Raw genomic sequence first — 14,085 nt, 5'->3', positions numbered from 1 at the left:
CATGTACCACTAGAGATGTTTAATAGGACTGGTGGCGCAGTGGTTAAGCCATCGGAATACAGGCTGGTAGGTACAGGTTCGCAGCCCGGTATCGGCTCCAACCCAGAGCGAGTTCTTAAGTGCTCAATGGGTAGGTTTAAAGCCACTACACCCTCTTCTCTCTCACTAACCACTAGCAACTAACACACTGTCCTGGACAGACAGACCAGATAGCTGAGGTGTGTGCCCAGGAAAGTGTGCTTGAACCTTAATTGGATATAAGCACAAAAATAAGTTGAAATGAAAGTAGGACCGCTGTATATGTGACATCAGAGTATGTGCTTAAAAAAGTTTGTCGGTAGCCATTTTGGAAGTAAAATTAGTAAATGTGTTTTGGAAACTAATGAATATCTGTGTTTTGGTTGTGTCAAACATAACAGATATTATATCATATGAAATACTGTAGTAAGTAATGTATCTATGAAAAGGTATATTAAAAAAGATCCCATGCTGGCCCATCTCGATCCCGAGGAGCGGGATATAGCCCAGTGGTAAAACGCTCACCTGATGCACATTCGGTCTAGGATCAATCCCCGTCGGTGGACCCATTAGGCTACTTTTTGTTCTAGCCAGTGCACCATGACTGGTATATCAAAGGCTATGGTATGTGTTGTCCTGGCTCTGGGATGGTGCATATAAAAGATTCCTTGATACTAATGGGAAAATGTATCAGGTTTCCTCTCAGACTACATGTATATGTCAAAATTACCAAATGTTTGACATCCAGTAGCCGATGATTAATAAATCAGTGTTCTCTAGTGGTGTCGTTAAGCAAAAACTTTTAACTCCCTCTGAGTGCTGAAATGATCATGGTGTATGGACATCAGATAGTTGTAGTTTAAAATGTGCTGAGATTCTATTAAATAAAGACTCTGTTTGGTTGCAGGAATTGAGTACACCGTTGGACGCATTCCTATGGCAAGCTGTGATTTTTCGACTCATCCATATTCCTACGATGACACGCCTATGGATTTCAACTTGACTCACTTTTCATTAGCACCCGAGGATCTGAAGTATAAGGTTTGTAGCAAGTGCATATTTACTGTAACCGCTTTTTGTGGAGTCGTGTTTGGCTCTGAAAGACATTGAAATGTGTTTGGGAAAAGGAAAATAATGTTTTGGAAATAAGATGGGATTTTTATAATATATAATTTAATATTCATTCATTAACTGAAATTTTAAAACAATTTTAAAATGAATAATCATATTACAGACTGAAAAATAATAATTTACAATTAGTTTTTAATATGAATTTGCAATTAATTCACTTTATTTTTTATAAATCAGTATTTATAAATTAAGGTGAACAAACACGGATCCAGGATTTTTTAATAGAGAGGACCCAATACCTGTTATTGTTTTTGAAAATAGAATTTGAAGGTCATTGACAGGTGGACGTAATACGGTTTAATTTTTTGTGTATTCTGTATATATATTGTTTGCCCAAAAATGAGTGGGGACCAGGCCCCTTGGACCCTGCCTGAATCCATGCATGTTGAAAATTTAATTTAATTGATAACTTTTATTGTTTTAGATTCCTATTATACAAAGGGCCAAGGCACTGAGCCAAAGAAGTATTTCTATATTTGGAAGTCCTTGGAGTGCACCAGCGTGGATGAAAACAAATAAAAATATGACAGGAAAAGGTCGGCTGATTGGAGAACCAGGTGGGAAGTATTACAAAACCTGGGCCAACTACTTTGTCAGGTATTCTTATCACATGTTACAGTTAGTTTGACATTTTGTAGCTTTCTCTTAGTATTTTTTATATTAGATTTCTTTCAGTATTTGAGAAACACAACATCACTTTGTGATTCATATCAGTATTGATAAATATATGAAGTGTTCATTTGCAAAATCAGCCTCGGTGGTGTCGTGGTTAAGCCATCGGATATAAGACTGGTAGGTATAGGGTTTGCACACTGGTATCGGTTCCCACTCAGAGCAAGTTTTAAGAACTCAATGGGTAGATGTAAGACCACTACACTGACATGGTTTTGCCTCAACATGACGTAGCATATTATGTCACATGAAGCCCAGTTTTAAAATCCTGTTTAATGAACATAGATTGCATTTTGATGGAAACTCGATTGTCGTATTACTGTGTTGAAATTGGTGTATATCAATTTTTGAAATGAACTCATCATATTTTAATGTGGTGTAGATTCACTTGGTATTTCTTGGATTAGATTTCTTCAAGAATACAAAAAATACATCACTCTTGAATTAAAATCAGTATATTTTTCATGGTATAATTTTCACGCTGCATTAGATTTCTTCAAGAGTACAGGAAACACAGCATCACTTTGTGACTGAAACCAATATTGATTAATGTATTTAATATTGTGTATCTTCTATGTAATATTTTTCTTGTGTATCTTCTATGTAATATTTTTCTTGTGGATCTTCTATGTAATATTTTTCTTGTGGATCTTCTATGTAATATTTTTCTTGCGTATCTTCTATGTAATATTTTCTTGGTGTTAGATTTCTTCAAGAGTATGGGAAACACAACATCACTTTGTGGGGCCTCACTGCGCAGAATGAACCGACTGACGGTGAACTCGATAACTTCCCATTCCAGTGCATGGGGTGGACACCGGAGCTACAGCGTGACTTCATCGCCATGGACCTGGGACCTGCACTTCACAGCAGTGGCTACGCTGACGTCAGCTTGATGATGCTCGACGACCAGAGGATCCTGCTGTCAGAATGGACAGATACGGTGAGGAGATGTTTCATAAATATTAGCTATGATTATTAACAACTGTATGCAGAAATGAAGATTGATATTGTTGTATCATTGAATGTGTGTGTATGTGAGAGGGAGGGAGAGGGTGGGAGAGACAGAGAAGGAGTGGAAGAGACATTGACTGAGAGGGAGAGGAAAAGTGAGGGGGAGAGAGAGAAAGAGGCAGATAAGGAGGGGCAGAGAGAGAGAGACAGAGGGAGGGAGAGGGAGGAAGAGGGAGGAAGGGAGAGGCATAGAAGAAGGGAAAAGACATTGACTGAGAGGGAGAGGAAAAGTGAGGGGGAGAGAGGAAGAGGCAGATAAGGAGGTGAAGAGAGAGAGAGACTGAGGGAGGAAGGGAGAGGCATAGGAGGAGGGGAAGAGACATTGACTGAGAGGGAGAGGAAAAGTGAGGGGGAGAGGAAGAGGCAGATAAGGAGGGGCAGAGAGAGAGAGACAGAGGGAGGGAGAGGGAGGAAGAGGGAGGAAGGGAGAGGCATAGAAGAAGGGAAAAGACATTGACTGAGAGGGAGAGGAAAAGTGAGGGGGAGAGAGGAAGAGGCAGATAAGGCGGTGAAGAGAGAGAGACTGAGGGAGGAAGGGAGAGGCATAGGAGGAGGGGAAGAGACATTGACTGAGAGGGAGAGGAAAAGTGAGGGGGAGAGGAAGAGGCAGATAAGGAGGGAAAGAGAGAGAGAGACAGAGGGAGGGAGAGGGAGGAAGGGAGAGGCATAGAAGAAGGGAAAAGACATTGACTGAGAGGGAGAGGAAAAGTGAGGGGGAGAGAGGAAGATGGGCAGAGAAGGTGGGGAAGAGAGAGAGAGAGAGAGAGAAACAGAGGGAGAGGGGAAGAGACATTGACCGAGAGGGAGAGGAAAAGTGAAGGGGAGAGAGGCAGAGAAGGAGGGGGAGAGAAAGAGAGACTGAGAGGGATGGGAGAGAGACAGTGGGAAAGGAAAAGAAGTGAGAGAGAGATGGAGAGGAAAAGTTAAAATTTGTTTTGTTTAATGAAACCACTAGAGCACATTGATTCATTAATCATCGGCTATTGGTTGTCAAACATTTGGTAATTGTAACAAAGAGTCTTAGAGAGAAAACCCACTACTTTTTCTATTAGTAGCAAGGGATCTTTTATATGCACCATCCCACATACAGGATAGCACATACCCTTCATATAGCAGTAGTGGTGCACTGGCTGGAACGAGTAATAGCTCAATGGGCCTTATGATAGGGATCAATCCCAGACTGACCACGCATCAGGTGAGCGTGTTACCACTCTGCTATGTCCCGCCAAGAGAGAGACAGACAGAGAGAGAGAGACAGAGAGTGTGTGAGACTGTGTGTGTGTGTGTGTGTGTGTGAGTGAGTGAGTGAGTGAGTGAGTGAGTGAGTGAGTGAGTGAGTGAGTGAGTGAGTGAGTATGTTTCACAAATTAACAAGATAGCTTTTATAATGCAGGTTATAATAACAAAATATCAATCTAAAACAGTTGTTTGATGACCTCAGATAAGCAACTCACATTAAAATGACATCATATATTACCAATGCCATAATACTCCCCATGTTAATATCTTGCATAGCTAGAAATGGAAGCAATGACTGTATATTCAGACACTGATATTGTAAACAAGCAAATGGTATTTAATACTGGTATGTAATTTTACTTACTGAAAAGCCTCTGCTAGTCGGAAATATGTTAGAGTGGAAGCAAACACAGGACTGTCCCTTTAACCCTTATCCTGCCGTTAACGTGTATACATGTCAAGCATCATCACAATGACGTCACTTTGCATTGTTTTCATTTAAAAATCGTTTTCTAAATTAATTGTTGACATTTTTGTCAAAAACAAAGTAAGAAAATGTCAATAAATAGTCTTAGAATGACATATCCAAATATTTGCTAAATTGCTGTTGTACATCTTATGTTTTTTTAAAAACAAAAATGACCCGTCAAATGGCGCGTGCTATTGTTTGTTATGGTTTCTTGTTTTTTTTGGTAGCGGTTTCTTTTATGTCTACAAAGTTGTCATAATATACTATTATATATGAACTACATTATGACAGTTGCATTAAATTAGAAAAAGTATCACTTTTAATGCCTAAAAAAGGTACAAACACAATCAAATAATTGTAATCTGACGGCATAAACTGTCGTCGAAAAGCGCCATTTCCCTGTTTCTATTTATAAACAACAGGTCATGTGACAACACATTTCCCGCCATACAATCTGACAGCAATAGTACACATTGCTTGCATGTGCGGCTAACTGTTTTTATTAATAATTACAACGTGGTTACTTATACTACAGCAGACGATATTCTAACTAGCTATGTTTACTTGAACAGTTACGTCGACTATATGATCGAATACGCACATGTGCTCGGTGTTCGTCGTTGTTTTGTTGTGTGTTGTTTTTCTGCCTGTTTTTCCTTTTCAACATTCACATTAGTATTAATCACTACTGAGTGGATATATATTTGTTCTCATTTAAAAAAAATGAATTACAAACGATAGGTTACGAATATCTGTTGAAGTAGTCTGCAGAATACCGTGACCTACATTATTTTCAATAACCAATCACAAAACATTCTCGTTGCGTGTCACACATAATTATGTGGCGCCACCGGTTTTTTGTTTTTATTACTGTACCAGTCGCGGATCCAAGGATTTGGTGTGTGTGGAGGTGGGGGGGTGCCATGCATGGCTTTTTATGAATAAGCGTATATAAACAGTGAATGTTTTGTAATAATGTTGTATGGTGGATGACAATCTTTTAAAAATCAGGCATGTATGCTGGGATTTTAGTTAGGGGTGTCTGGAGAGCGAAGTTTATAGGGGATTTCTGTAATGCTCCGCCGGAATATGTATTGAATTTTTTTTTTTTAATCTGCTCGAGCAGGGACCGGAAAGGGGGGGGGGGGGGGTGTCGACCCATTCCCTGCACACATATCTGCAAATGTTATAAAGATAAATTAATCATCATGAGGTAAACTGTAGTTGTGTTGCACTGTTGGATCTATTGTATTTTGATAAATTTATTAGTACCAAAATCTGAAATTTGGGCGAATACGACAGAGACATTCAGGCAAATTGAGCTGGCCTGAAACCTTTTCATCATGTACTAGTAGCCACAATACTAGTTGTAATTAAATCCATGTAAAATTGTGTAGTGCTTCGTTTGAAACCCTATATTATATATAGCTGGTTGGCAGTAATGCTAAAACTAATAAATGTTGTTTTTTAGTTGGTGGTATTTTCGTTTAATTCGGGCACAAATTAGCCTGCCCTTCTCCCTCTCCCACCCCTACAAAACAAAACGGGATCCCGTACGCTTATGATTAGTACATCAGGCCTGTACGGTACCAATTGGTGTGGATGCGTCGGGGGTATACACACCCTTACCGCGAGGTCCAAATTTTTTTCCATGCAACAGTTATCGACCGTTTTTTAGAACATCGACACGGTCCTTTTTCGTGTTACGCAACACCCCGAAAAAAATCGTGCGGTAACTATATGGACCTATATAAAATGTGAAAATTACAGTAGGATAATGGTTTGCAATAGATTCAGAGTAAGTAATCACGTTTTTTATTTTAAAAAACGGTGATAACTAAATTTTTTAAAATAGCAATTAAAAAGAAAAACATTCCACGTACTTTAGCAGGGCGGACACTGTTGTGTAGGCAACAACCCGAAACATTGTTTTTGTCTCAAAAATCGTTAAACAAATTATTTAATGCAATTAAAATGTTGTATTCAGGATGTAATAATCACAAATCATAAAACGATCCTATATTGTTGATAAAAATATCAAAGAAAAATCGCAAAAACTTCGAAGTGTAGTTGACCTATATTATCGACACTTGACCCAGATACAATACTTCGCGGGACCAACTGCCAGTGATTTTTTCTTCTTTCACTCCCTCAATAAACATGTCAGAAGAAGTTGCACAAATATAAATTCATGATTCCGATAATAATGTTTTAAACATTTACTTGTGTGACATCTCAAGTGACCTATTGCGGTAGGGAGCACATTTTCTACGTCCACTCGGACTACTGTGCGTCACGCATAAACGTTTCACGTTTTTGACTTCTTAATTTTTTTTTAATCAGTTCCAACTACATTTTGTGCCACAGATAAACACATTCTGACCTCCCTCTCCAAGGGCCTAAGCGACAGGGCCCAAAATTAAAAAAATAAATGAATGAAGCGGCATAGTCCTAAGCATATGGGCTCTCATTTTTGTTGGGGATGCAGGCAGATTTCTGCCAGAGTTGAACGAAAATCCCTGAATCTAGATAACAACAATTATTATTCATATTAGCTTTACTGCCAAACAGCAGGGTCTCAGCTAACGGGTAGAGGCAATGGTGTGTGTGTGTGTGTGTTTTATTTTTTATTTAACGACACCACTAGAGCACACTGATTTATTAATCATCGGCTATTGGATGTCAAACATTTGGTAATTTTGACATACTAGTAGTCTTAGAGAGAAAACCCCCAACATTTTTCCATTAGTAGCAAGGCATCTTTTATATACACCATCCCAAAGACAGGATAGTACATACCACAGCCTTTGATATACCAGTCATGGAGCACTGGCTGGAACGAGAAATAGCCCAGTGAGCCCACCGATGGGAATCAATCCCAAACCAGCTGCCCTTTACCACTGGGCTGCATCCCGCCCCTGGTGTGGGAGGAATGCATTGGGGTGGGGGGGGGGGGGGGGAATAATATAAAAATAGTTTATTGATACTATGTTTTAAATATGTAACCTTCCTGAAATGACCACAAAATGGTGTCTTGCACCTTCCATGCTCATTGGTTCATTGTTTAAATCCTAGTTACAGCCATGAACAGCTATATTCATATCCTTGGCAATTGCTTCTTCGTTAACATTTATTTTTAACAAAATAATAGACAGTGGTATTTATCCACAATGTTTTAAAAATGCTAAAGTTACTCCAATTTTCAAGACTGGTGACAAAACTGAAACTACAAATTATAGGCCAATATCTGTATTGCCAACACTGTCCAAATTAATAGAAAAACATATCTCCATGCAATTTTATGATTACTTAACAAAATTTAACCTTTTACACTCATCTCAATCAGGTTTTAGACCAAAACACTCATGCCAAACAGCACTTATTGATATAACTGATAAATGGTTACATGAAATGAATGAAGGAAATCTAAATGGAATCATATTTCTTGATTTCAAAAAAGCTTTTGATGTTGTGGACCATTCAATTCTGATTCAAAAGTTAAACATTTATGGCTGCAAAGGGAATTCTCTTAACTTGTTCCAATCTTATTTAACTAACAGGACACAGCAAGTCACTATAGGAATGGCAACATCAGAACCTAAATCCATTATTTATGGTGTTCCACAGGGTTCCATACTAGGACCTCTTCTCTTTATACTGTACATAAATGATCTTCCACTATACATTGAACATTGTACCACAAGTATGTATGCAGATGATTCAACAATGTTCATGTCAGGGAAAACTGTTACTCAAATTCAAGATAAACTACAGCAAGATCTGAATAGTGTAGAAAAATGGTGTTCCTATAATAAAATGTTCATAAACACCAAAAAGACCAAATATATGACTATAGGAACAAGACAAAAAGTTACAATCCAAAATGATATTTCTCTTATAATAAATTCAGAACGTCTGCAACACACTGAATGCGAAAAACTTTTAGGAATTAAAGTTGATAATAATTTAAAATGGACAAATCAGGTTTAAACATGTGTCTTCCCTGATCTCTAAACGTCTGTATCTGTTATCAAAAATCATTAGGTATTTAAATTTAGATGCAAGAAAACTTTTCTACAATGGGTATATTTTACCACTCATCGATTACTGCTGTGTAATTTGGGGAAACTGTAATCAGGATGGATTAGAACGTTTACTAAAACTGCAAAAGAGAGCTGCAAGGATGATATTAGATGTAGATCCTATTACTCCATCTGCCCCACTATTTAAACAGTTAAAATGGATGACAATGGAAACACGAATCCACTATCACAAATGTTTACAAATTTATAAATGTCTATACAATGAAGCCCCAAACTATCTTTCAAACTTATTAATATATGTTGGAGAAAACAATCCCTACAACCTTCGAAATGTAGAGGATAGAAATCTATTAATTCCAAAACCTAAAATGTCTTTTATTTAAACATGCTTTCAGTTACTCTGGACCAGTACTTTGGAATAAATTGCCTAAAGCTATCCGATCATCGCCAAATACTGCTGTTTTTAAATATAGACTCAAGAAATATTTTCTAAAATAATATCATTTGTACATATGTTTATTGCCATATATGTATTTTCTATTTGTTCATAAATGTATGCATTGTAATTCTGTATTGTTTGTACCTGAGGGCCTCAGGGAAGATTAGCTTTTGCTAACTGTGTTACCCTCACTAAATAAAGAATTTATTATTATTATTATTATTATATAGGGTTGCAAATGAATCACTACATATTTTTACATGGATTACAACTAATATTGTGTCAGAGTAAAATGATGGAAATACATGGTGAAAAGGTTTTAGGCCAGCTCATTTGCCCGAAATGCTATACCTGAATAGTATTCAAATAATATATAAAGGCAAATAGATGACCAGTGTATATAACTTGTGAATGTCCCCTAGGTGGGGATGGAGATCACAATAGTTATATAGAAATTGCATATTCGTGACCCATTTCCTTGTGAATTTGGTCATTCTACCCCTCTCCTAAAGGTGGGGCACAAATAGGGGAAATTAAGCCAATTATCGTGTCCAGGAATACCATACAAATATCAATTTTGCGAATTTCGTTAATGTTGTGTCCCCCCCCCCCCCCCCCCCCCCCCCCCCCTCAGGTAGGAGACAAATTCATTAAACCATCTATCATATAGACAAATGCATTTAAACTATTATGTTTTCAGAAATACTAGACCATTTCCAACCAAATTTATTTGGTAGTTGCTCTCACCCATGGAAAACCCAAAACCATGAATTTGGTCATTTTAATCACCCTAGGAAAATGGGTGCTCCGCACTCCATGTGTTTGGTAGTTGTGGTCAGCAATTTACTCAGGTGACCGTTTAGATCTATTTTGTATCATGCATAAGTGTTCAACACTGGATACACATTATGTATACGGTACATATTGAATTTTAATTAGGGCTCACATGTTGATGATTGTTTCTTTGGGTTTAAAACATTTTTTAGATGAATGGACATTTTTTTTTTTTTTTACAATTGTGACTGTGTGAAGCAGTGACTGTGTGTCAACTGATTTTAATAATATTACTAAAAATGTATAATAGTTAATGTTGGACATTATCTTCATAATTTACAAAAAAGTGTTGATGACAGTATGTGCATTGCACCCTAATATTCTGAAAAAAATGGCAGTCTGCTTAATTTTTTCTTTAAATCAATCACTATGCTTAATAAATCACAGCATACACTTAAATTAAAAGAAAAATAGTAGTGTTTTATTCATGTTTTCTTAATTATTAATGAAAAAATTGTATATTGAAATGTGCAGCTGTTGCCATGGTAACATAAATAAAATAACCATCTACAAAATGCTATCATTACGTAGGTGGATCATTATGGTATATATGGGTGTAATTTCATGTTAAAATGCCCATGGATTTTAATAAAATTACTAGAAATGTAGAACAGGTGAAAATTCTTTAAATTTAGCAAAAAGAATGCGGCAGGATAAGGGTTAAGAAATGATCTCCATTGTTCGTGCTTAAAAAACTTTAGACTCAAATCTTTAATTATGTCACGCTCATGCAATTTTTATGGCATTGCTATGAACTTAAAGCCTTAAGACATTATTAAAGACTTTAAGGGCCAATTTACAAAGCCTGTTTTTCTTGAAACTGTGAAATATCCTTAAAATAGATGCATGTGCATTTTTAAAAATATTAAAAGAATATATTTTGTGATATTAAGTTAAAAACATCAGGATGACCAGAAACACTTTGGATGTATGGAAATTAATAATCTAAACAATAAAATCTAAGCAAAGTATGATTTTGGTTACCAAAAATGGTTGTGATAATGAAAAATATGCCTTAGTGTTTTAAAAACTAGGGTCTGTGTAAGACAAAAATAACTGTAAATGTGACCCTAAATTGTTTTATAAGCATGTATGTAGTTAGTACTGTGTGTCTCAAAGGTGCTGTCAGACCAGGTTGGTGCTAAGTATGTATCTGGAGTGGCCATCCATTGGTATACTGATGCTGTTGTACCACCAAATGCCTTGGACTTTGTCCACAACAAATTTCCAAACCATTCTCTGTTTGGTTCCGAGGCATGCACCGGCGAACTGCCTTGGGAGAGGAAGGTTCTCTTGGGCAGCTTGGACCGTGGCCTGTCGTATTGTTATGACATAATCCAGGTTTTTTTCGGAGTGTTTTTTTCTTTTTTCATAACCGCTTTTGCAGGATATTATTTTTTGAACCTTGTGTGAAAGCTTAAATTGAAGATGTTACAGCCGATGTTTGATGCAACTAGTGGGTTTTTTTAAGAATCTTGGACATATGTTGGCTGTCTATCCAGTATGGGTTAATGGTGGAACTCTACTTTGTTAGTGAGAGAGAAATTAGTGTACAGACTTTGACATTTAAGGGGAGCTATCACTCTATAGCTTCCGAATCATTCCCCTGAATCTAGTTCAAGGACAGTAATTTTTAGCTCCCCTTTAGAATGTAAATTAAAAGGATTAAATATCAATGCTCAATATGGTAATATCTAAATTGGCTCCCCATAATGTAAGTTCAGGGAGCAATTAATCACTCCCCTCAATATGTATTACATCTCCCCACTGAGCTGTTCAAACTCACTGTGGATGGAAGCAGATTCGAACCCAATACCTTCTAAGTCTTAAGAGTTTATAGCTTAATCACTGTGCCATTTTGGATTTACTAGTTGCATAAACACAAGTTGAGACTTCTTTGCATTTCATGGTTTAGATGTTTTGTCCCATATTACTGATGACAATATGCACAGATTGAAAGCTATTTTTTTCCAAAATTGCCATTTCCATCTGTGGATTAGTTTAAAACCAGGACTTGCTTTTCTTCTTCTCGGCAAGTTGACATCCTTTTAAAAAGTTGTTTTTGATCTATTCTGTAGCATCACTCTTTTGGTATTATACCTGCTGGTCGATTATTTCTCTCAGTTCTGTTCTCATAAATAAATAAAATAAATAAATCTAAAGTTGAAAATAGTGGGGCCTTTGACGTAGTCTCTCTCCACTTGATAAGTTTTTCACCTATAGTGTGAGTGTTTTCAAAAGACACAGTTTTAGAGGATATTAAATGAGCTTCCATTTTGTATCATATTTATGTTCTGAGTGAAATAATGTTCAGTTGTTACGAGCTTTAGCAAGTTAAATGAAAATTATTTCACGAGGGACATAAATATGATACAAAAATGGCAGCAAGTTCAATATCCTATTTATTACCCATAATTTATCTTAATTTATATCACTCAACTTGTTTGTTTGACATTCCTGTGAGGTTGTAGTGTGCCAATTGATGACGTTAAAGTGTTATGTCCCACTTGGCGTAACACCAAGTGGGACATAACACTTTGATATGTGTCAAGATATTTGTAACCATATGGGTAATAAAAGCAATTATGTACTGTAATACTCAAAAGAGTAGGGGTTTATAGAATGTATTATTTCAAAATACATGTTAAATGGGGGTGGGGAATGTCAGTAAAAATTTACTTAATTTATATAAGAATTGTTTCTTAGTTTTTGGTGAATTTATTGATGTATAACAGTCACAAATTGTATAAAATCCAGTAGTGTAGCAAAATTATTTTATACTAAATTTGTGACTATTATACATTGTTAAATTCACAAACAATTTCTAACAATTTTAAATTTATAATTACAAACACAACTTATTTAGTTATAATATACATAAATCAGCTTTGAATGTCTTTTTTATGACCTGTTTTACATAATGACATCCCATTTAATGTAATGACATCATTTTCTGAGACCGGCCTCGGTGGCGTCGTGGTTAGGCCATCGGTCTACAGGCTGGTAGGTACTGGGTTCGGATCCCAGTTGAGGCATGGGATTTTTAATCCAGATACCGACTCCAAACCCTGAGTGAGTGCTCTGCAAGGCTCAATGGGTAGGTGTAAACCACTTGCACCGACCAGTGATCCATAACTGGTTCAACAAAGGCCATGGTTTGTGCTATCCTGCCTGTGGGATGCGCAAATAAAAGATCCCTTGCTGCCTGTCGTAAAAAGAGTAGCCTATGTGGCGACAGCGGGTTTCCTCTAAACAAATCTGTGTGGTCCTTAACCATGTCTGACGCCATATAACCGTAAATAAAATGTGTTGAGTGCGTCGTTAAATAAAACACTTCTTTCTTTCTTTTCATTTTCTGAGGTTTATCGCAGGATAACATTCAGTTTTTTAGTGACTTCCTCCAATCAGAATAGAGTAAATTGTATAACAGTGGAAAGTTTGTAATTATAATTGTATAATTGTTGGACAACCACAAAGTGACACTGTCATAGTAATACCAATAAAAAAATTAAAAAGACAAAACCTTGAAAAGCAAGTCCTGAAAACCTCAACCACAGTTTTGCTGCTACATTTTTTTTTTATACCTGTATTATGCACTCACAAACTCTTGTGTTACCTGTACCAGGTGTTTTCGAACCCGGACAACCAGAAATACGTGTCAGGTATCGGAGTACACTGGTACTGGGATTTCCTCACCCCTGCTGTTATCCTAGACAAAACTCACGCTGCATTTCCATCCAAGTTTATCCTCGCAACTGAAGCCTGCCAAGGCTCACAACCCTGGCAGCTGAAGAAGGTTATTCTTGGAAGTTGGGACAGAGCAGAGAGTTATGCTCATTCTATTATCGAGGTATCTTTTGTTTCATAATTGAATTTAAAAAAAATAAAATCATATGCATGCTTATATCCGTTTACGGATCAAGTTGGGACAGAGCAGAGTGTTATGCTTATTCTGTTATTGCGTATCTTTTGTTTCATAATTAAAAAAAAAAAAAAAAAAAATCATATGCATGCTTATATTCATTTAAAGGGAGGGTAAACTCAAATAAGAGCCTTGTGTGTTGGAAAGATGCATACCTGGACCACCAACACATACTGACACTTTAACAAATGAAAAACACGTAATTTTAGAGTTAATAAAAAACCATGATTATTCCTGGTAACTGGGGGCAGCCATTTTGTTTTGTTTTTTTGACGTCCGGTGGTATAGCTTGGGGTGAAGTGAC

General features: G+C 36.8%; 1 protein-coding gene across 1 annotated transcript in view; it reads left to right on the top strand.

The window, feature by feature from the left end:
- Positions 1-14,085, top strand: part of LOC121386387 (lysosomal acid glucosylceramidase-like) — a 29,309-nt gene that overhangs the window by 4,748 nt on the left and 10,476 nt on the right. The window contains 4 exon segments of the mRNA XM_041517269.1: positions 926-1,059; positions 1,574-1,746; positions 2,527-2,764; positions 13,485-13,709. Coding sequence (XP_041373203.1) covers positions 926-1,059; positions 1,574-1,746; positions 2,527-2,764; positions 13,485-13,709 — 770 coding nt within the window.

The sequence above is a fragment of the Gigantopelta aegis genome, chromosome 2, assembly GCF_016097555.1.
Source record: "Gigantopelta aegis isolate Gae_Host chromosome 2, Gae_host_genome, whole genome shotgun sequence".
Classification (NCBI taxonomy): domain Eukaryota; kingdom Metazoa; phylum Mollusca; class Gastropoda; order Neomphalida; family Peltospiridae; genus Gigantopelta; species Gigantopelta aegis.
Note: the sequence above shows the minus strand (reverse complement) of the source record. Positions and strands in the feature narration are given on the sequence as shown.